This window comes from Xiphophorus hellerii, chromosome 8, assembly GCF_003331165.1.
Source record: "Xiphophorus hellerii strain 12219 chromosome 8, Xiphophorus_hellerii-4.1, whole genome shotgun sequence".
Classification (NCBI taxonomy): domain Eukaryota; kingdom Metazoa; phylum Chordata; class Actinopteri; order Cyprinodontiformes; family Poeciliidae; genus Xiphophorus; species Xiphophorus hellerii.
The window spans coordinates 3,698,307-3,721,434 of record NC_045679.1 but is presented as its reverse complement, the minus strand read 5'-3'; the positions used below and the strand labels follow the sequence as shown (position 1 = coordinate 3,721,434).

Here is a 23,128-nt window from a genome sequence, read left to right as displayed (position 1 = left end):
TCCAGGACATGATACAGCGAAACATCGTCTCTGATATTTAGAGTCTCAAGACTTTAAATCCAACAGGAAAAAGATCAGAGAGAAAAAACTGATTGAGAAAACACTCAGGATCACCTTCATCACCGACTGACAGAACAAGGAGAACAGAGAGCTGAGGAACCAGACGCTGGAACACAGACTGCTGCTGGAGGAAAAACAAAGAAATCAAAGTAAAAGTAAGAGAATAAAGTTTCTGCAGGAGGGAAACTGACTTCCTGGTTTAACTTTCTGTCTGCTGTGTTTTGAGCTTCACTCAGAGACAAAATGGCTTCCATATCAGAGGAGGATCTCTGCTGTCCAGTCTGTTATAATGTCTTTAAGGATCCGGTTTTTCTGTCATGTAGCCACAGCTTCTGTAAGGAGTGTCTGAAGAACTGGTGGACAGAGAAACCATCAAGAGAGTGTCCAGTTTGTAAGAGGAGATCTTCTAAATTTGATCCTCCCTGTAATCTGGTTCTGAAGAATCTGTGTGAGTCTTTCTTACAGCAGAGAGAGCAGAGAGCTTCAGAGGATCTCTGCTCTCTGCTCTTCTGTCTGAACCATCAGCAGCCAGTTTGTCTTGTCTGCAGAGATTCAGAAAAACACACCAAGCACAGATTCAGACCCATCGATGAAGCTGCTCAGCAACACAAGAAGAACCTTCAGGAAACTCTGGAGCCTTTAAAGAAGAAGCTGGAGCTCAGGAAGAAAGTTCAGGAGGAGTTTGATCAGACAGCAGAACACCTGAAGGTCCAGGCCCGACACACAGAGAGGCAGATTATGGAGCAGTTTAAGCAGCTTCATCAGTTTCTAGCAGAGGAAGAGGAGGCCAGGCTGGCTGCACTGAGGGAGGAAGAGGAGCAGAAGAGAGGGATGATGAAGGAGAAGATGGAGGCTCTGAGCAGAGAGATAGCAGCTCTTTCAGACACAGTCAGAGCCACAGAGGAGGAGCTGAGAGCTGAAGACGTCTCATTCCTGCACAACTACAAGGCTGCAGTGGAAAGAGTCCAGCGCTGCCCCCTGCTGGAGGATCCACAGCTGCCCTCAGGAGCCCTGATAGACCAGGCCAAACATCTGGGCAACCTGGCCTTCAACATCTGGAGCAACATGGAGACCATGGTGACCTACACTCCTCTGGTTCTGGACCCAAATACAGCTGGTCCAGAACTCCATCTTTCTGAAGATCTGACCAGTTTGACTGGAGGAGAAGAACAGCAGCTTCCTGATAATCCAGAGAGATTTGATTGGTGGTCTGTTGTGAGTTCTGAGGGTTTTAACTCAGGGAATCAGAGCTGGGATGTTGATGTTGGAGACAGTTCATTCTGGGATCTTGGTGTTTTAGAAGAGTCTGTTCAGAGGAAAGGAAGGATAAAGTCTGGATTGTTGTGCATAGAGTTCAATGGATGTAGCTACTCAGCACGTTCTCCACCAGCTCCTTCCACTTGTCTCTCCGTCCAGAAGAATTTCCAGAGGATCAGAGTGAATCTGGACTGGGACAGAGGAAAACTGTCCTTCTCTGATCTGGATACTAACACACACATACACACCTTCACACACACCTTCACTGACAAGATGTTTCCATATTTCTACACAAATAAAACAGTAAAGATCCTAACAATGAAAAGCTCAGCGATCAAACATGAGCTCTGATGATCTCAGCATGAAGAACAAAAACTCCAAATTAAACATTATTGATCAGATGATTGGTTGGTTTTTTGATGTCCTGTTTAGCTTGCTGCATTAGCAATTGTATTTCTATTATTTTAAATGTCAATGTTTTTAATCAGGAAACTGGAGATGATATTCATTTTCCTGATTAAAAACATTTGATTTGTAAAAACAAGGATTTATTATCCATGGATGTTTTCAACATCACCATCTGCACAGACATCCAACACATAATGTTTCATTTTAATTTAAGCATTATTGTTTGTACAAATGAGCCTCTTCCAATCCAAACCTTACGTTTTGTTTTGTATTTTTCTTGTTCATTTTGGAAGAACTTCATGCAAACAAATATATCAGCTGCTTCATGGGAACAAATGACCATTCTTCATGAATGTCTGCTGTTAATCTGAAACAGCAAAAATAAAACCAATAAAAACAGATATTTACAAGTCATCTTATTATATCTGATTTCCCATTAGAAAAGTAATTATAAAATAAAGAAACCAATTAGAGGCTCCAGAATAATGAGGTTTTGGCAACAGCTTCAGTCACAAACAGGTTTTTACTCCAAAGCCAACATTTTATTTTAGTTAATCTTTTAGATGAAGACAGTAAAATAAACCCATTAGTGTTGAAAGTTTATCAGGGATCTGGTGGGTTTTAGAGACAGAAACATAATGTTCTGATTAAAATCAGATTTCCTTCTATTATTTTAAATAACTTTTTATTCTCTGTCATCAGGAAAGATCATTTTCTTTCATCAAGGATTTAGATGTTTCATTTTTTCTTTAATTATGGGAGTGAAATTGTTTTAATCTGGTGCTTTGAGGTGGACTGAACCAGCAACTGCTCCAAAAGCATGAAGTGGACCACAGCGCAAGGCATTCTGGGTATATACAACCAAAACAAACAGGATAGCTAGCATCATCGGGATATTTTTTTTTTATCAAAACAAAAACCGCTTCTATTTTCTGGAAGCCATTATTAAATTGATCAATGGAATCACTAAAATGAAACAATTTTCAATTTTTAGAACTAAAGAAAGAAAACTGGACACTGATGATTAGAAGCACTAATCTGGGAGTAAAATATTTACAAAATCACGGCTGCAGAACAGACCTATGTATTTTATCCTCCACTAGATGGAGCTAAAGGACCAAAATAAGACAGATTCAGGAAGAGCCAATCATCCTGTCACATCATCTCTTTCAATCAGGTCACAATTTACCAAAACTTTAGTTTTATTAATGATTACAACATGAACACCTCTATCAAAAACATTTGATTACACTGAATATTAAAGTCCTGACCTGGAAAAGGATTTGGATCCAGAAAATAACTTTATCTATAATACTGTTAACAACTGTTGCTACTATTCTACTCAGCAACACAATTTGACTGTTAAAGCAAATAATACATTTTCCATTATACATTTCAACAGCAGAAGCTTATATGTGAATTTTAACAGCATCAAAGTTTGTTTAAGCCAGTTCATTCAGGATTTAAGTGTCATAACTATTTCTGAAACCTGGTTTAATATCAAGACTGACTTTAACTAGACAGTTATGAAATCAGTTATATTAACAGAGACGTGAAGACGGACAGCAGAGTAGCTTTATATGTGGACAGCAATCTTATACATGAAATATTTGAAAACATGACAAAAGTTCTAAAAGACATCTTGAGTGCTTAACAGTCGAAATATACAGTATATGGAAAAAAATTAATTGTTAGTTGCATATATTGGGTCTTTTTTCTGAGGATTTTAATATTTAATACTTTATGCAGTCTGAGCCTTTTTGTTAGGTCAAATTATAAGACCTATCAGGATCACATCTAATAGTGCAACATTAATAGATAATATATTTACTAATTTAATACATAACAGTTCAATAACTGGATTATTAGTTTATGATACTAGAGATCACTTTACCTGTTTTTGTTGCTTGTGAACATGAAAGATAAGGGCGAGAGCAATTCATGTTTTAAAAGAATAAGGACTGAATCCATAAACACGTTTAAAATTAATTATCTAAACAATCTGGGTGTCAGTATTGAAAGAAAATGACATGGATAACGCATATAATAATTTTCTAAATATTTTAAAATCATTATAGGACAATAACTGTCCTAACAAAAAGAGTAAATGATCAAGTCACACCGTCATGGGACATCTACACACACACACACACACAAACCCCGTCCATCATTGAAACTTCAGAACTAAATAATAAAATTACATCATCAGGGGATGGCCACACACACACACACACACACACACACCCACGCACCCCAGCGCGCACCACACACGCATGCACCCCCCCCAACACACACACACACACATTCTGTCCAACATCAACACTTCAGGACACAATAGTCAAGTTAAACCAATCATTAGAAGACAGCCACACATTCACACACACACTCTGTCCAACATCAACACTTTAGGACACAATAGTCAAGTTAAACCAATCATTAGAAGACAGCAACACACTCACACACACATTCTGTCCAACATTAACACTTCAGGACACAATAGTCAAGTTAAACCAATCATTAGAAGACAGCCACACATTCACACACACATTCTGTCCATCATTGAAACTTCAGTACTAAATAATAAAACTACATAGTCAGGGGACGGCCACACACACACACCCACACACACACACACACACATGCCCACCCCCGCACGCACACACATTCTGTCCAACATGGACACTTTCTGACACAATGATCAAGTTTCACCCAAAATCATGGGACAGCCACATATTCACACACACATTCTGTCCAACATGGGCACTTCAGGGCTCAATGATAAATTTACACCGTTAGGAGACAGCCACACACACTGACCCACATTCTGTCCAACGTGCCCAGACAGGATTCAATTATATCTGATCCTCATAGAGGACGCTGGTTGTTTTCCTCACCTTATGGATGAAACCAGGTGAGGCAAAGACTGTAGCGAGTTTAGCTTTTATTCTTTGCAATCTGTTTCCTCTCTAAAGGGCAGTCTGATCAGCTTCAGTCTGTTTATGTATGACTGCCAGCAGTCATACATAAACATGTTTATGTAAGTGTCAGCATGTGCTTGTAAGCAGGTAAAAGAAGCTAAAAGAGACGGAGGAAAAGACAGAATCTACAACAGTACCGAAGGATATGATGCAGGGTTTAACTGCACAGATATAACCACACATATTTAACAGGGAGACATTCGGATTAAATAATTAGTGTGGTACTGTTCTGACCCTGGACAGGTCGCCAGTCTATAATTTACCAAGATATTCAAATAAAGGAATCCGGCAGTCTTAGGAAAGTTTTCATCATTCATCAATTTTTTAAAATCCTACGTACAACTGTTAAGCGCTACTCAAACCTTGTCACTTAAAGAAGGATTTCCAATTATATTTACTAATTTCTATTGTTGGGAAAGTTATTATCTAAATTCATTTAAATTATGAGTTTTTCTGAAAGGTTATGTTTTCATATTATTATTCTTTCATGTTTTTTTACTAGGCTCCTTTTCTTTCTGTGGTACATTATTAACTGTTCTTTGGATGTTTGATTGGAGGTAAGAAATGTTTACACACTCTTCCTGTTTTATCAGAGATATAGGAAACAATGCCACGTCAATAGTCATGCGCAGATTTAAAGAAAAGAGCTTGTATTTAAATGTTGTGTAATCAGTTAGGTCACGCTGCAGCTGTTTAGAGCTACAATGTTCAAGTGATTAGGTCATACTCTGTTTCAACAAAAGTTAGTTGAGGACTGAGAGCTGAAGTTGATCCCAGACAGTGTTTGACTATGGCTCTCTGTGTCTGGCTTCTCTTACCTCTTATGCAGAAGAGTAATTTGTGTTTTTGGTCGATTCCTTACAGATTGGGAGCCAAAATAGACCCAACTGCTATGATTTTGTAAACATGACGGTAGCGGTTTTTGAAAGTTAACACTGACATAAATGTCTAGATGCGCTGTAGCATGAAAATCTGATGAGCACTGTTCTGACAATCTGTGCCATCTCGGGGGGAGATCCGGGGAAGTCCGGAAAAGTCTAGAATAGTCCCCCCCTAAAAAGAATTGTTGAAGAAATGAATGCTTTTAAATATCAATATGAAAAGGTAAAAGAAACAAAAAACAAAATAAATCTGCCATTTATCTCAGAAAAACATAAGGATTAATTTTTAAGTTCTACCATTATTAGAACAATGGTTCAGTCCAAAGTGTGGGAGCCTGCCAGAGCTGCTGGTGTCAGGAGTTAAATGTTAACTGTTAGCATTTTGTTTAGTTTCATTGCACAACAGGAAGAAACAAATTAACAATAAAAATCAGAAAACAGTCCTCATGAATAAAAGCAAATACAACAGCAAACATTCAGACACAAAAACCCAATGAAAACAACCAAAGAAAAACAAAAAATGGCAAAACAAAAAAAACAATCAATCAAACCATACAAAGTAACATCTTCGTTATTTCATTACTTTGACTGAATCATGATTAGCTGATTACCTCACAAAACCTGAGATAAAATCTGAACTATGACCCCAAATCCAGGAGGAGTTGAAAAAGAGGCTTCATGTAGGCAGAGCAGAGAGAGGAAGAGAAAGTTCAAACCATCTCTTCTGACCAATTGCTGCTGGATTAGCAGCACTTGGTGTCATCCAGGACATGATACAGCGAAACATCGTCTCTGATATTTAGAGCCTCAAGACTTTAAATCCAACAGGAAAAGGATCAGAGAGAAAAAACTGATTGAGAAAACACTCAGGATCACCTTCATCACCGACTGACAGAACAAGGAGAACAGAGAGCCGAGGAACCAGACGCTGGAACACAGACTGCTGCTGGAAGAAAAACAAAGAAATCAAAGTAAAAGTAAGAGAATAAAGTTTCTGCAGGAGGGAAACTGACTTCCTGGTTTAACTTTCTGTCTGTTGTGTTTTCAGCTTCACTCAGAGACAAAATGGCTTCCAAGTTAGAGGAGGATCTCTGCTGTTCAGTCTGTTATAACATCTTTAAGGATCCGGTTCTTCTGTCATGTAGCCACAGCTTCTGTAAGGAGTGTCTGAAGAACTGGTGGACAGAGAAACCAGTAAGAGAGTGTCCAGTTTGTAAGGCGATATCGTTCATCAAAGATCTTCCCTGTAATCTGGCTCTGAAGAATCTGTGTGAGTCTTTCTTACAGCAGAGAGAGCAGAGAGCTTCAGAGGATCTCTGCTCTCTGCACTCTGAAAAACTCAAACTCTTCTGTCTGGACCATCAGCAGCCAGTTTGTCTCGTCTGCAGAGATTCAGAAAAACACACCAATCACAGATTCAGACCCATCGATGAAGCTGCTCAGCAACACAAGAAGAAACTTCAGGAAACTCTGGAGCCTTTAAAGAAGAAGCTGGAGCTCAGGAAGAAAGTTCAGGAGGAGTTTGATCAGACAGCAGAACACCTGAAGGTCCAGGCCCGACACACAGAGAGGCAGATTATGGAGCAGTTTAAGCAGCTTCATCAGTTTCTAGCAGAGGAAGAGGAGGCCAGGCTGGCTGCACTGAGGGAGGAAGAGGAGCAGAAGAGAGGGATGATGAAGGAGAAGATGGAGGCTCTGAGCAGAGAGATAGCAGCTCTTTCAGACACAGTCAGAGCCACAGAGGAGAGGCTGAGAGCTGAAGACGTCTCATTCCTGCACAACTACAAGGCTGCAGTGGAAAGAGTCCAGCGCTGCCCCCTGCTGGAGGATCCACAGCTGCCCTCAGGAGCTCTGATAGACCAGGCCAAACATCTGGGCAACCTGGCCTTCAACATCTGGAGCAACATGGAGAACATGGTGACCTACACTCCTCTGGTTCTGGACCCAAACACGGCTCGTCCAAGACTCCATCTGTCTGAAGATCTGACCAGCGTTAGAATAGGAAAGAAACAGCAGCTTCCTGATAATCCAGAGAGATTTGATTACTGGTGGTCTGTTCTGAGTTCTGATGGTTTTAACTCAGGGAACCACAGCTGGGATGTTGATGTTGGAGACAGTGGCATATGGAAACTTGGTGTGATAGAAGAGTCTGTTAAGAGGAAGGGAGGCATAAAGTCTGGATGGTTGATTATACAGTTCAATGAAGGTGGATACTCAGCATGGTCTCCATCAGCTCCTTCCACTCGTCTCTCAGTCCAGAAGAATCTCCAGAGGATCAGAGTGAATCTGGACTGGGACAGAGGAAAGCTGTCCTTCTCTGATCTGGATACTAACAAACGCATACACACCTTCACACACACCTTCACTGACAAGATGTTTCCATATTTCACTACTAATAAAACAGTAAAGATTCTACCCATGAAGATCTCAGTGATCAAACAGCAGCTCTGATGATCTCAGCATGAAGAACAAAAAGTCCAAATGAAATATTATTGATCAGATGATTGATTGGTTTTATGATTGATTGTATTATTTGCTGGGTTGGTGAAATTCTTCTCATTATTTTGAAACTCGTTGTTTTTAATACTGAAACTGGAGATGAAATGATCATCAATGAAATTCTTCATGACAAGCAAGAATCAATTGTTTTTGAGACTTTTTCTAAAACCGCATGCGAAATTTTGAGACTTCATGAACTTTTGCTCTTTCTGATTTATTTATAAAAGATTAGAAAATTAAAATAACTTTACCATCACAACATGGACCCAGCCATCGACACAGCATTGCTTTCTTGGTAAACAAAATAAAAAAACAAAAATAATTGATAAGCAGAATTTGCAAAAACTGATTTATTATTCCCTAGAAGTTTTCAACTTTTCAATCCAAAAAATAATGTATTTGCTTTGGTTGCTCTATTATTCCTTTAAGCAAATGAGCCGCTTCCTATCCAAACCTGGAGTCTTTCTGTATTATTTTTCATTTTGGAAGAATTTCATGTAAACAAATATATCAGCTGGTTTATGGGAACAAATGTTTGTTGTTCATGAATGTCTCTTGTTAACCTGAAACAGCAAAAATAAAACCAATAAAAACAGATAAAATGATCAAGTTTCTTTTCATTGATGCTTCAGATTAAACATCATCAGTAAATGATGCATTAATGTTTCCTCTCACTCGTTCTGATGGAAGAAGACTTGATTTTATTGGTCAGAGTGGAGGAACGCCGCCCTCAGGCCTTTAAAGATGGAGAGATGTGAAGAAATCAAAACAAGGCGTCTAAATGGATCCTGTGGGGAATGAAGACCCAGTAGCTCCACAAAAACAAGAAGCAAAGGAAGGAGCTCAGCGATGAGCCGGATTAGGATCAACTTTGACTTTCTGGTTGTTATTTAGCTTCATTCCAGAGGAACTTTCATTTCATCTCCTGTGCAACTAGAAAAACATGATGCATGATTAAAGGAAGGTCAAAGTTCAGGTAAAAACTTTGATGGACTTTGTCAACATGATTCTTGAAATATTATAGAGGAACAAATCCGCCGTCCACAGAAGCTCTGGTTATGAAACATAAACTCAGGTTGGCCTGAAATCCCTTCATTTATGTTTTATTAAATGGTGTCAGCAGGCAAAGGGCCATCAATTAGGTTAAGAATGTATTTCAGTGAAATTAGAGCCAAAATGCAGCATGTTGATGATAAAAAGAAGGTTTTTAGTTCTTGTTGGTCGTTTTTATCGTTGACTTTTTGTTTTCTGCTCTGTGTGACTCAGAACCACAGAACAAAATGTAGACATGAATGTTAAAACTTAAAACAGGTTTTTGTTGCTTTGGGCAATCCTCTTCTTAGGTTTTCTCCCAGAGCACACTGTAAAAAACGGCAGTGAAGTTCATATAAAAACTCAACAGAAAAATACTCTAAAAATGCTGTCAAACAAAAGAAACAGCTCAGGTTTCTCACAGTGTTTTATCACATGCACTCACCCGAAATATTTCTGCCACATCAAGTATTATTCCAGTTTTTCTGTGCCCTGTGAAGGATCCTGGGAAAGAAATACTTACTTATGCACTCCTTGATACTCAGAGTGACTCCTCCTTTGTTTTAGAAGATCTTGTGAAAAACTTGACGGTTGAAACCAAACCAGTACAGCTAAAACTTAGTACCATGGTTTCTGTTGATACACCTGTTTCTAGTCAAAATGTGTTTGACTTGCAAGTTCGGAGTTTTTTCTCTGATGATTATATACGGTTGCCGCAAGCATACACACGTGACTTCATTCCTGTTGATACATCTTGCATACCAAGTAGAAGTACAGCATTACAGTGGCCTCACCTTAAACATCTGGCTGGCAAAATGCCTGCTTTACAAGACTGTGAAGTAGGTTTACTCATCGGTTTTGACTGTCCTTCTGCTTTGGCTCCCTTGGAAGTTGTTGTTGGTGGGGAAAATGAACCTTTTGCTCAGAGGACTGCTCTTGGTTGGAGTATTATCGGGGCAGCCAATCCACATTTAGATCGGCGAGGTAACCAAAGATTTGTACATAGAGTGATGGTGAAAGAAATGCCCGCTCCATTGGCTTCTGATGTTTTAAGAGTTTTGGAGTTGGATTTCAATGAAAAGGGTCCAGAAGGAAAATGTGTTTCCCAAGATGACATTCAGTTTATACAACTTCTGAGTGAAAATATTACACAGAAAGATGATGGACATTTGGAGATGCCCCTTCAATTTAAAACACCCTGCCGTCCTGTGTTGCCAAATAATAAGAGGCTGGCTATTGTTCGTTTACAACATCTAAAGAGAAGGTTAAAAAGAAATTATCAGTTCAACAATCATTATAAAACATTTATGGAGTCAATCATTAGCTGTGGTGATGCTGAACTAGCTCCTGAGACAAACATCAATGATGGTTGTGTGTGGTACTTACCTCATCATGGGGTGTATCATTCAAAGAAACCAGATAAGTTAAGAGTAGTGTTTGACTGCTCAGCTAAATTTCGTGGTACCTCTTTGAATGACACTTTGTTGACTGGTCCAGATTTGATTAACTCTTTAATTGGAATCCTTCTGCGTTTCAGAAAAGAAGCTGTTGCTATTATTTGTGACATTGAAAGGATGTTCCACCAGTTTTATGTTTCATCAAAGCATCGTTGTTACCTCAGGTTTCTATGGTGGGAGCAAGGAGATTTGGAGAGCGAGCCTAAAAAATTTCAGATGAAAGTCCACCTTTTTGGTGCTGCCTCCTCTCCAGGCTGTGCTAATTTTGGTCTGAAATCTTTGGCACAACAGCAGAGATCAAAGTTTCCATCTGCAGCAGCATTTGTGGAGAATAATTTTTATGTTGATGATGGATTAATAAGTGTCCCTACAACTAATGATGCCACCACACTAATAACTGAAGCGCAGAAACTGTGCAAAGAAGGTGGTTTGAGACTCCACAAATTTAATTCCAATAGGTCTGAAGTTCTAGATTGTGTGAATCCATCTGAGAGAGCCACAAGTGTGGTTTCTGCTGATCTCAAGCCTGATTTAACACTTAGTGAACATACTCTAGGTATGCGATGGCATGTCAAAGGTGACTGTTTGGGCTTTCACATTGATCTGAGGGACAAACCTGATACACGCCGTGGTATTTTGTCAGTAATAGCATCTCTATATGATCCGCTTGGATTTATTTCACCATTCATTATGAATGGGAAATGTATTTTACAAGATCTGTGCCGCAGAAGTATTGGATGGGATGACCCTCTGCCTGAAGACTTACTTGTACGGTGGGAGAAGAGGAAGTTTAGCCTTCAGGATGTGAAAGGGTTAATGATACAAAGATGTTATCATCCCCAAGGATTTGGAAAAATTGTTAAAACAGAACTAAATCACTTCTCAGATGCTAGCAGCCTAGCATATGGTGCATGCTCTTACCTCAGATTTGAGAATGACAAAGGTGAAATTCATTGTGTTTTAATCATGGCTAAAGCCAGAGTTGCTCCTTTGAAAATTACAACCATTCCTCGTCTCGAGCTTACAGCTGCAGTGGTTGCTGCTAGGTTGAGCGTTCTGTTAAAATCAGAACTTGATATGAAGATAGACACTGAGTTTTTCTGGACAGATTCACAAGTAGTGTTGTCATATATTAATAATGAAGCACGACGGTTTCATGTATTTGTGGCAAATCGGGTCCAGATAATTAGAGCGAACACAAATCCAAATCAATGGCATCATGTTGACACCACTGAAAATCCAGCAGATCATGCATCAAGAGGGTTATGTGCCTCTGAGATTTTAACTACAAATTGGCTAACAGGTCCTGAGTTTTTGTGGGTGGAAGAGAGAATACCTCCAGAATATTTCCATTAGACAAAAATGGCATGTAATTCGGCGCAATCTAAAGGTAAATGATGTTGTAATTGATAAAGAAGATTTTCTCCCAAGAAATAGGTGGCAGTTGGGTCGTGTTGTGGAAACAATGGTTGATGGTGACGGCTTAGTTCGAAAAGTGAAGTTGAGAACAAAGATCAGGAAGGGATTTTATCTCTAAGAGTTCAGTGATACAAAGACCAGTGCAAACATTGGTGGTGTTATTAGAAAGTGACTTGTAAACTGAATGTTCACAGACAAGCATGTTTTAAACAATCTGCATGGTTTTAAGGGAAATTTTGAAATAATGCATGATTTTTTGGTAATAGTTCATGCATTATTGGTGGGAGTGTAACGGATAGACTATTTAAAGTAAATTAAGAATTTTCTAAATTAAGTATGACACAGATTGTTTATGGATGTTTGTCTGTTTTGATTAGTATTTTTGTGGTTTTGTTTTGTTTGATGGTATTTTCACTTTGTAATGTTTTGGGTTTTTTTTTTGTTGTACCTCTTGGGCTGCCGTAATTAATGAGGGCTTTAAAAGCTGGTAGAATCGTCGTGTCAATCAATGACTTGAACTGTCAAGCTGAGTAGCATGACGAAATCAACAATTAGTGTTCCCCAGTGAAAGCAGCGAGGTACGTTTTGTTTTGTTGTTTGTATTGTAAGTTTATGTTTGTATTTTAATATTTGTATATGTTGTAGTTTTCACGGTGACTGTGGTGACGAATCACCCTAAGAAAAATAAAAACGCTAAATTCACCCGTCGAGGCTGGCTGGTTAATTCAACTGCTGGGGAGCTGCTACATATGTGCTAAACGATATTTACAGTTCTAACAATTACGATGTCACCAGGTGACCTTTGACCCCGACCAATCACTGAATAAATGCTTAGAACAGATAAATGTGTGGATGTGCCAAAACGTTCTCCAGCAGAACAAAAACAAAACTGAAATTATCTTTGGACCTAAAGAGGAACGATCTAGGGTTATAGATCTAGAATTTTAGATCTAGAGTTATAGTTCTAGAGTCAACGAACAGCTTCAGTTATTACAACTAAAAACCAGCAATCAGCCTGAAACCTGGGAGTAGTGATGGACTCTGACCTGAAACTTAAGAGCCACATAAAGACAGTTACAAAGTCGGCCTTCTATCACCTGAAGAACATTTCCGACGTTAGAGGACTAATGTATCAGCCAGATCTAGAGAAACTCATCCATGTGTTTATCTTTAGTCGTATTGATTATTGCAACAGCGTCTTCACAGGTCTGTCCAACAAATCAATCAGATCCAGAACGCTGCTGCTCGTGTTCTGACTAAAACCAGGAAATTAGAGCACATCACACCAGTTCTAAAGTCCTTCCACTGGCTCCATGTAGTTCAGAGAATAGAGTTCATGTAAAGTACTGTAGTGTTTTCCAAAACTGCAGATTAACATGAAATCCTGGTGAGGGCACCACATCTTTGCCTCAAGACTGGAATTCAAACGGGAACCTTTGAAAAACAGGAAGAACAGGAAATATTTCAGAGAGAAAAAAACTCATAAGAAAACACTCAGGATCATCTGTGTCATCTTTCCACCAAACTACCGACTCAGGACAGGCTGAAGGCGACCAGAGAGAAAACTGAGGAACCAGACGCTGGAACACAGACTGCTGCTGGAAGAAAAACAGGGAAATCATAATTAAAGTAAGAGAATAAAGTTTCTGCAGGAGGGAAGCTGACTTACTGGTTTAACGTTCTGTCTGCTGTGTTTTCAGCTTCACTCAGAGACAAAATGGCTTCGAGGTTAGAGGAGAATCTCTGCTGTTCGGTCTGTCAGGACGTCTTTAAGGATCCGGTTCTTCTGTCATGTAGCCACAGCTTCTGTAAGGAGTGTCTGAAGAACTGGTGGACAGAGAAACCATCAAGAGAGTGTCCACTTTGTAAGAGGAGATCTTCTAAATTTGATCCTCCCTGTAATCTGGTTCTGAAGAATCTGTGTGAGTCTTTCTTACAGCAGAGAGAGCAGAGAGCTTCAGAGGACCTCTGCTCTCTGCTCTTCTGTCTGGACCATCAGCAGCCAGTTTGTCTCGTCTGCAGAGATTCAGAAAAACACACCAATCACAGATTCAGACCCATCGATGAAGCTGCTCAGCAACACAAGAAGAAACTTCAGGAAACTCTGGAGCCTTTAAAGAAGAAGCTGGAGCTCAGGAAGAAAGTTCAGGAGGAGTTTGATCAGACAGCAGAACACCTGAAGGTCCAGGCCCGACACACAGAGAGGCAGATTATGGAGCAGTTTAAGCAGCTTCATCAGTTTCTAGCAGAGGAAGAGGAGGCCAGGCTGGCTGCACTGAGGGAGGAAGAGGAGCAGAAGAGAGGGATGATGAAGGAGAAGATGGAGGCTCTGAGCAGAGAGATAGCAGCTCTTTCAGACACAGTCAGAGCCACAGAGGAGGAGCTGAGAGCTGAAGACGTCTCATTCCTGCACAACTACAAGGCTGCAGTGGAAAGAGTCCAGCGCTGCCCCCTGCTGGAGGATCCACAGCTGCCCTCAGGAGCTCTGATAGACCAGGCCAAACATCTGGGCAACCTGGCCTTCAACATCTGGAGCAACATGGAGAACATGGTGACCTACACTCCTCTGGTTCTGGACCCAAACACGGCTGGTCCAGAACTCCATCTGTCTGAAGATCTGACCAGTTTGACTGGAGGAGAGAAACAGCAGCTTCCTGATAATCCAGAGAGATTTGATTGGTGGTGGTCTGTTCTGAGTTCTGATGGTTTTAACTCAGGGAACCACAGCTGGGATGTTGATGTTGGAGACAGTGAAGGCTGGAGACTTGGTGTGATAGAAGAGTCTGTTCAGAGGAAGGGAGGCATAAAGTCTGGATGGTTTGATATAGAGTTATCTTATTGTGGATTCTCAGCACATTCTCCTTCAGCTCCTCCCACTCATCTTTCAGTCCAGAAGAATCTCCACAGGATCAGAGTGAATCTGGACTGGGACAGAGGAAAACTGTCCTTCTCTGATCTGGATACTAACACACACATACACACCTTCACACACACCTTCACTGACAAGATGTTTCCATATTTCTACACTCTTAATAAACCAGTAAAGATTCTACCGATGAAGATCTCAGTGATCAAACAGCAGCTCTGATGAACAAAAAGTCCAAATGAAACATTATTGATTGATTGGTTTTATGATTGATAGTTTGTTGGGTTGGTGAATTTCTTAATATTATTTTTAAAATTTGTTTTTAATCAGGAAACTGGAGATGATCTGATCATCTGGGGACTTTTTCATTTCTTTCTGTTTTTTCCACTGTAATGTTTTGAACGTTGTTACTTTGTAATGAAACTACAATTTCATTTGATTTGTAACCAAAAATGTTTTTGCTCAGTTTCTATAAGTTGAGTATCATACGACTCAGGTTTGGTAAATATTTTATGTAGATATTCTGTTGCATGTGCAACACATAACATAACATATGTTATATACTAAATTACTGTAACTGATTGAAATATGTTGTTTACGTGTTAAAAATGTGAGTACTTAACAATTATTTGTTGTGAAAGTACATTTGTTTCAACATGTGCAAACATAAACACACAGTATATAGAATAGTTAATGTATGGGTTATTAGGCATGAATAAACACACTGGATAAATAAGGTTAAATAAAGTGTAGTTGGTATAAAGTGCCATCAAATCTTTTGCTGCCTCTGTTGTGTTTTGGAAAAACTTAAATGCTTAAAAAAACATCCCTGTAATTTGTTGCCACATATTTCAGATGTTTCACCCGAAGCAAAAAAATTATTTTCCGCTTCTCAGGAAAGAGACCAAGCAAGTTTCTTTGTTCCCCCAATAAAACCCAAATTTTCACAGTTGTATTTGATATTTATGAATTTAATATTAACCATTTTACAAGGTTCGTGTTTGTAATTGCTTCTGAACTGTAATGAAGTGAATCAGCCAATCAAAAACTAATAATAATAATAATAATAATAAATAATAATGTCTCAGGATTCAGATAAAAGAAAGAAGATTTACGGGATTTTGGATCTGGTACGGACTGGTTAGAGTGGTTCAGAAAATGCTCATCTGTTAACAGAAAATACTCCACAAAAATAAAATCATTCACTAATTTATCTTTCAAAGCCTCCAGTACACTGGAGGTTAAAGAGCAGTTGTTTTAAGGCCAGTGCTTTTAACAGTTAGGCCACCAGAGGGCGCCACAGGGCTTCAGAAAGTTGGAGGGAAGCTGAGCAAAAAATACAAAGATGAATCAAAATTTAATCCTTGTGATAAAATCAAGGCTAAAATAACTTATTGTTATTTTAATCTCAAAATATTACCAAGTATTTTTGTGTTTAGTTTCTTGTGCAAATATAAAATTGCTCTTGAAATAAGACAAATAACTTTTCACCAAGATATAGTAGCATCTTTAAGTCAATAATTCCTTAATATTGATTTAAAAGAAGTCCTAGTTCCATTGGAAGAAACATTCACTTACAATAAGATATTTTTCACATGTTGCAAGTTAAATGATTTGACTATTTAACTAGAACGTTTTCAACAATATTAAGGAATTATTTACTTAAAACAAGGTTTTAAATCTTGGACAAAATATCCTTATAAATTAGTTTAGTAATATTTAAATGTACTAAGATATTCGCACTAAAAACTAAACCAAAATACTTGGTAATATTTTGTGCTTTTACAGTGTATTTTTCATGCTCATCTTTCTGATTTGTTCCTTCAAAATAGAAACAGTTCTGACAGAAAACTAAACAATTGTAATAATTATTAAATATTGGATAAAAGTGAGAAAAACAGTATAAAAGTTTCTTTACACATTTTGCAGAATTGTCTATTGGTTTGCAAAGGGGATCTTTGGCCAGAAGCTAATGTTTGTTAGCATCTCAAACATGCTAATAAACTGATATAAGGATGAACTGAATGAACTACTTGAGTTGATGGATGTTTATGATTTAAGGTAAACCTCAGAATATTACTTGTAAAAATCAAAGCTCTTCTTAAATCAGATTTTTATTTGTTTCATTCGTTTCTTCAGGATTTTCTGAATTCATCCAGACTCTCTGTGTGGCGGCCGGCAGGGAAAACCTTTTCTTCCTCTGCTCCTTCACCTCTCCCTCCTTTGCTTTTTCTCTTTTCCATTTGTCGTCCTGCCCTGCAGTCAGATCTGTCTCAAGGTTATCCTTCAGCTGCAGGTTTTTGTTCAAGGCTTGTGTCTCTGTGCGCGCGTCTGACTTAAAGAACTCGTATCGATTTCAGCTGCCGGGTGAAACTGTCAGCAGCCTTGAGTCCTGGAGAGGGACGGTTTTCTGAAATGAGATATATATCTGAGTTTACGTCGTCTTTAGTCCGGCTCTCTCTGCAGTTTCACTCTCGGTGGATTTAAGAGTATAGATTTAGTCCAACAAAGCATTTTAGGCAAATTGTTCAGTTCAAAAACAATGTAAAACAATCCTTTTCATAATTTATCTGCACCTTTTGTTTAGTTTGTATGCCGTCTCAGTGTTAATAAATGTCAAAGTGCTCACATTTAAAGAGCCTCAATGAAAACCTTTTTATATTCCTAACAGGAAACTGGTTGAAAATCGATCTATTAACCGAGTTTTCATGTTTGTTGGTGTAAGGTGGAGATGGGACTGCTCATGAAAATGACCCTTTATTGATCATTTTGACTACAAACATGGAAAAGACACAACAAAACTTCCAGATGGTGATTTTACACTGTGAAAATAACTCAAAATACACCAAGTTATAGCTTGGATGTATTTTTTTCTTGCAGAAAGTTTGTCATGTTTATGTTGTAGGAGAATCGATGGAAAGTCCATGTTTGACCTGTTTTTTTGTTTTGGCATTTTTCACATAAGTTTGTGGTGCGTTTGTATCCAAAATAAAAATATCTAAAACTTCAGAAATCTCACAAACGAGACATTAAGTGCCTTACAAAACCTTTGTATTGTAGCAGAAAAACTTCCAGTGTTCAAGATGTATTGCATGAGAATGCAAAACATTTGCAATGTAGTGCAAAACAAAAAAATTCCGCATGTCGTTTATGGGGTTCAGCTTGTTAGAGAAATGTTTGGTTGCCTTGATTATTCCTTTTTAGATACACCAAATTAAAATCTGGTGAGCAAAAAAACAACCCAAAAGCAAAAACAGAAACTATTTTTGTCCTGGCAAACCTTGCAAACGCAAAATAATTGTTCCCTCTTTAGCTACCTAGCATGTCAAGAACTTGTTTTCAACCATATAAAGTAATATTACTGTGATGTCACCATCTTGGTTTTTTCACAATTAAAGTTTAACTGACTGCTTAGAATAAAATTTTAATAATAAACAGGGGATTACAGGTGGTAAAATATTCATTAATAACCAAACTGATCTGAAAATAAGTCATGGCATTCAATTTCAAGCAACCAGCATGCCGATGTGAGTGAGGCATCTGACTAGAATGCAGGTATTCTTGTAGCGGTGTATGATATTTCTGGCTTAGCTGGTGATTAAACTGTGTTTTACATCATTAAATATTTCATAAGGTGATGCTGACATAATGCCTCCCTTGCCTGACAAGCAGATATGCAATAGTGTGACTTGAGTGAGGGGGACCAGTTACATTTACTCAATTACATTTACTTGAGTAACTATTTTTTTAAAAATGTGTAGCCCCTGGTTAAAAACCATGCACTTAAGGCCTGTAATATTTACAAAATATTTACGAGGTTGGTTTTAAGTAAGAAAAAAAAAGATAAGTGGGAAATGTGTATTGTTTTTGTACATTTTTAATCTGAGTGATTATATACATGATGGAAAAAACAGAAAGCCAAAACTTTTCTGGAGGTGACTTGTGTATTTACATAAGTGTATTGTTTGATTAATCATCCCATTTGTTTAAAGACTATATTGAATATCCTACCTACGAAAGTAGTTTAGGTTAACGAGGGACAAGTGAACTCAACAGAGAGAAAAAAGAACTGAACAATGGGATTATGGGAAGAAGAAAGGAGAAGAGCGCGAGGGAGAGAAGAAGAAGAAGCTAATGGTGACCGCTGCTAATGTTTGCTGAAGGTTGAGATGGGAGAAGGAACTGGATTGTTAGGGTACGTTCTGCACAAATAATCCTGCACACGGGGTGTGGGATATCTGCGAAAGAATTCTGCAGTGAAAAGCACGGAGGAAAAACTGCGGCTGAATCAAGGAGAACTGCGGCTGATCCGAGGTGGCGAGAGGGACATGGCGACACTGATTTCAGCGCGACGGAGGAGTAGTCCTGCAACTCGGGTGGCGGAGTTTTAAAGGAAGTTGGACTCGCGAAGCATCCTTCACGGAGAGGACGTCGGCTGAGCGAGCAGGTCGGAGTTGGTTCGTTGTTTAAACGGAGAAGAGGATCGTCGAGGCGACATCGATCTCTAGCTTCACCAGGCCTGCAACGAAACCTTAAACCGGTACCGGACAGTGTGTGTGTGTGTGTGAGAGAGAGTATGGGCCCATGTGTGATATTGTGATTTTGAACTGTAAACTTTCTGTATATGTATGGAGTTCTATTGGTAACAAAAATTTAATTCTGGTTGTAGTAACGCAATAGTTAACAGTGAGGGGTTTTCTTAAAAATCACAAAGGTAAAGTGAGTAAAACATAAGGGACTGAAAGAAAAAGTGCCTTATCGACTTTATTTTGTTTTGGGAAACATTTGTTGTGAGGGAATTGATAACCTCATTCTATGTTTAAGTTTTTGATTGTTTTGGGGATTTGTAGAGCTAAGGTTTTATTTTTCTTAAGCTCTTATTAAAAAACCTGTTCAGGTAGCTGGTTGTCTGGAGTAGTTCATGTTACATCATAGGAGTGTATGATAATTGGAAGAGTAAGGGATTACTCAGTATTGGTAAACCTGCGTGGTATCTACCGGAACTATTCGAACCCAAATAGCCACCCCACCAGTTTAAGTTCTTGTCCCAGTTACCAGCGGACGGAGCAGTGGGGTGCTACATAAATAAAATGGAGGCACTGCTGGGATACTTTTGATTTTATTTGCATAAAAACAGTATCATACCCAGACAACTAGCTTCTAGATTAAAAGTAAGTCATTTTGGTTAAACACAGCAGAAGACGTATTTTCATTAGTGATTAGTCGTGTTTTAATTTGGTGAAAAGACAGAATGGCTCAGTTACTACATTGGTGTAAAGGAGAGGGAATTAATCCATTACATGCTGTTTTGGTTAAAGATATCCCTGAAGAAACCGAAGTTAGTGTGATAGAAGACACTTTGCAGACCATCAAAGCTCTTGGACGTGTTAGAGTTAGAGGGAGAATGTATGATCCAATGTCTCAAAGCCTGACAGCTCTTTGTGAGTGTAGGGAACCAGTAAGTGCTAAAGCCATTCCTGCTGAGGTAACACCACAAGGTAGTGATTCTCGTTGGAGGATCATTGGGCCATCAGGGGTGGAGGAAGAGAGTACAGCTCAAACGGGGACAGATTCTCTGCAAACACCAGAGCTAGAAATGAGTCAAAATTCACTTTTCCAAGCATCTAGTCCAGAGGCTATAATCAGAGCAGTTGGTGATGTCTTGCAGCTCACTTCAAGACCCACTAGTGACAATGGCAGCTACAGACGACTTCGAACCTTTTCCGGCGTGCTTCCCACACCTCAAGGGGAAGAACACTTGGAGAACTGGCTGGAGCAAGCTAGATTGATGATTGAGGAGTCTGACAAGCCGGACAGAGAAAAAAAGATGAGGATAATGGAGAGTGTAAAAGGTCCTGCCATGGAGATCCTTCAAGCTGTGAGATTTAACAACCCTGATGCTACGCCTACAGAATATCTAAACATTATTGAAAATACCTTTGGGACAACAGAGACTGGCGAAGAGCTCTACTTTGCTTTCAGAATGATGTCTCAACACCCAGCTGAGAAGCTATCAGAGTTTCTCAGGAGAATGGAAAGAGTTCTAAATAAAGTGGTCCAAAGAGGGGGTCTACCTCCCTTGTCCAAAGACAAGGCACGTATTGAGCAACTCATCAAAGGTGCCACACGGTCTGACATGATGATGTTAAGTCTCAGGCTACGGGAGAGGAGAAGTTCTCCACCCGCATTTCTGGAGCTTCTGAATGAAATCCGCATTGAGGAGGAACATGAGGCGTCACGTCGTCGATTAAATCCCCCTAAATCTGTACATGTCAAAAGTACTGCTGCTGCAGCTATGGACTCAAAAGATCTTGCCGTGGAGGTTGAACAGCTGAGGTCACAAGTTTGTGAACTCAAGGCTTTGTCCCTTTCGCGCCTTTCTAACCCTCCTGAGCCACAACCTGCACTTAAAGCAGAAATAAGCAGCTCAGAAGGGGATGGGGGCCTTCAAGCCCTCAAGAGAGAAGTTGTAAAGCTGAGAAAACAAGTGTCAGTAATGTCAGTCCAGTCGACTGCAAGACCAAAAGACCATCCAACCCCCTCAGATCCTTCTTCAAGTCATGAGACGCCTAAAGCAGCTATGCACAAAGAACCCTGTGACATATTCTGCTACAGGTGTGGTGAAGATGGGCACATTTCCACTAAATGTATGTCACCGGAAAACTATCCAAAAGTCATACAAAAGTTGATACAGGCCCAAAGGAGGGGTAAAGCAGGTCAAAGATGTACCAACCCTCGTTCTGAGTGGAAAAATGCTAATGTGAAGAGGAGCGCGGTGAGTCTGCAGGCCAGTAACCTGCCCAAAGGACTAGTAGGACCACCAGCGACTGCTCATGTTAAAGTAAATGGAACACCATGTACTGCTCTCTTGGACAGTGGCTCTCAGGTCACAATCATTTTTGACAGCTGGTATGTCGAACACTTATCACATGTTCCTTTACATCCAGTGTCAGGTTTAGCCATCTGGGGTTTAAGTGAGTCTGAGAGCAGTTACCCATATAAAGGCTACATTCAAGTAGACTTGGAGTTTTCAGAGAAGACATCACACAAAGGAAAATCAGTTCCCATTCTTGCTTTAGTGTGCCCAGACCCGCGATGCTCAGACACCATTCCAGTTCTAATTGGAACCAATGTCAGCAAAGTGTGGTCCCTTCCATTAAATCGTAAAGCAGCCATCTCACGCACTATTTATGCTGCACGAGTTGGTGTAACAGAGAGAGAACTCGCAGATTCTGTAGATCTGGACTTTAAAGAGACGAAGCACAGCAATGTTTCAGTGGCTGATGTTAAATGGGTAGGCCCAGGTCCACTAATGATCCCTGCTGGTGGTGAGCATATAGCCATCTGTAAAGTCATTGAAAAGAAGAGAGTGGGAGATAGCATTCTCATCTCTGAGCGTGCTGCTACACCTGCACTCCCACCAAGTCTGTTTGTGCAGCCCACAGTTTTATTCTCTAAGATGTTGGATAAAGACAAGTTTTTGGTGTTCATGCGAAATGAGTCTCTGAAAGACACTGCCCTACCCATCGGCACAGTAGTAGCTCATCTTCATGTAGCTGACACAGTGACTGAGATCCCAAACACCAAGACACAAAATCCTAAAAAACTTGATCCATCACAATTTAATTTTGATGACCCCTCTATCCCGACTGAGTGGAAAGAGAGACTGGGGAAAAAACTCTCAGAACGATCCCATGTATTCTCAACCGAGGAGTGGGATGTGGGATTAGCATCTGGAGTGGAACACCACATAAGGCTAACTGACAACACTCCTTTCAGAGAGCGATCACGGCGTATAGCACCTGCTGATGTAGAGGACCTTCGTCGCCATCTTCAGGGGTTAATAGCAGCTGGGATAATCAAAGAATCCAGAAGTCCTTATGCCTCACCTATTGTGCTGGCACGAAAGAAAAATGGAAACATTCGCATGTGTGTCGATTATCGTACATTGAACCGCAGAACCATTCCTGATCAGTACACAGTGCCACGCATCGATGATGCGCTGGACTGTTTGTCTGGAAGTAGATGGTTCTCAGTGTTAGATTTAAGAAGCGGATACTACCAGATTCCGATGGCTGAGGAGGATAAAGAAAAGACCGCTTTCATCTGTCCTCTGGGATTTTTCCAGTTCGAAAGGATGCCTCAGGGAATAACTGGTGCTCCTTCAACATTCCAGCGGCTCATGGAAAAGGCCGTTGGGGACATGCACATGCTGGAGGTTATTGTATATCTCGATGACCTGATTGTTTTTGGAAAAACTTTGGAGGAGCA

The 23,128-nt window shown here is 39.7% G+C and overlaps 3 protein-coding genes across 3 annotated transcripts; all 3 read left to right on the top strand.

Annotated features, from left to right (window-relative positions):
• Nucleotides 1–86: 86 nt before the first annotated feature.
• Nucleotides 87–8,688, top strand: LOC116724548 (nuclear factor 7, brain-like). Its single transcript, XM_032570308.1, has 2 exons — nt 87–209; nt 6,633–8,688. The coding sequence occupies exon 2, from the start codon at nt 6,650–6,652 to the stop codon at nt 8,033–8,035; it is 1,386 nt and encodes a 461-aa protein (XP_032426199.1). The 5' UTR covers nt 87–209; nt 6,633–6,649; the 3' UTR covers nt 8,036–8,688.
• Nucleotides 118–2,126, top strand: LOC116724555 (nuclear factor 7, ovary-like). The gene is made up of 2 exons (XM_032570319.1): nt 118–215; nt 287–2,126. The coding sequence occupies exon 2, from the start codon at nt 304–306 to the stop codon at nt 1,666–1,668; it is 1,365 nt and encodes a 454-aa protein (XP_032426210.1). The 5' UTR covers nt 118–215; nt 287–303; the 3' UTR covers nt 1,669–2,126.
• A 5,005-nt stretch (nt 8,689–13,693) lies between the features above and the next one.
• Nucleotides 13,694–15,094, top strand: LOC116724554 (tripartite motif-containing protein 35-like). The gene has a single exon (XM_032570318.1). It carries the CDS (start codon nt 13,709–13,711, stop codon nt 15,077–15,079), a length of 1,371 nt encoding a protein of 456 aa, XP_032426209.1. The 5' UTR covers nt 13,694–13,708; the 3' UTR covers nt 15,080–15,094.
• Nucleotides 15,095–23,128: the final 8,034 nt, after the last annotated feature.

What these genes read in the sequence shown, in the direction of transcription:
- LOC116724548 (XM_032570308.1), top strand. Translation starts at nt 6,650, where the DNA reads ATGGCTTCCAAGTTAGAGGAGGATCTCTGCTGTTCAGTCTGTTATAAC.
- LOC116724554 (XM_032570318.1), top strand. Translation starts at nt 13,709, where the DNA reads ATGGCTTCGAGGTTAGAGGAGAATCTCTGCTGTTCGGTCTGTCAGGAC.
- LOC116724555 (XM_032570319.1), top strand. Translation starts at nt 304, where the DNA reads ATGGCTTCCATATCAGAGGAGGATCTCTGCTGTCCAGTCTGTTATAAT.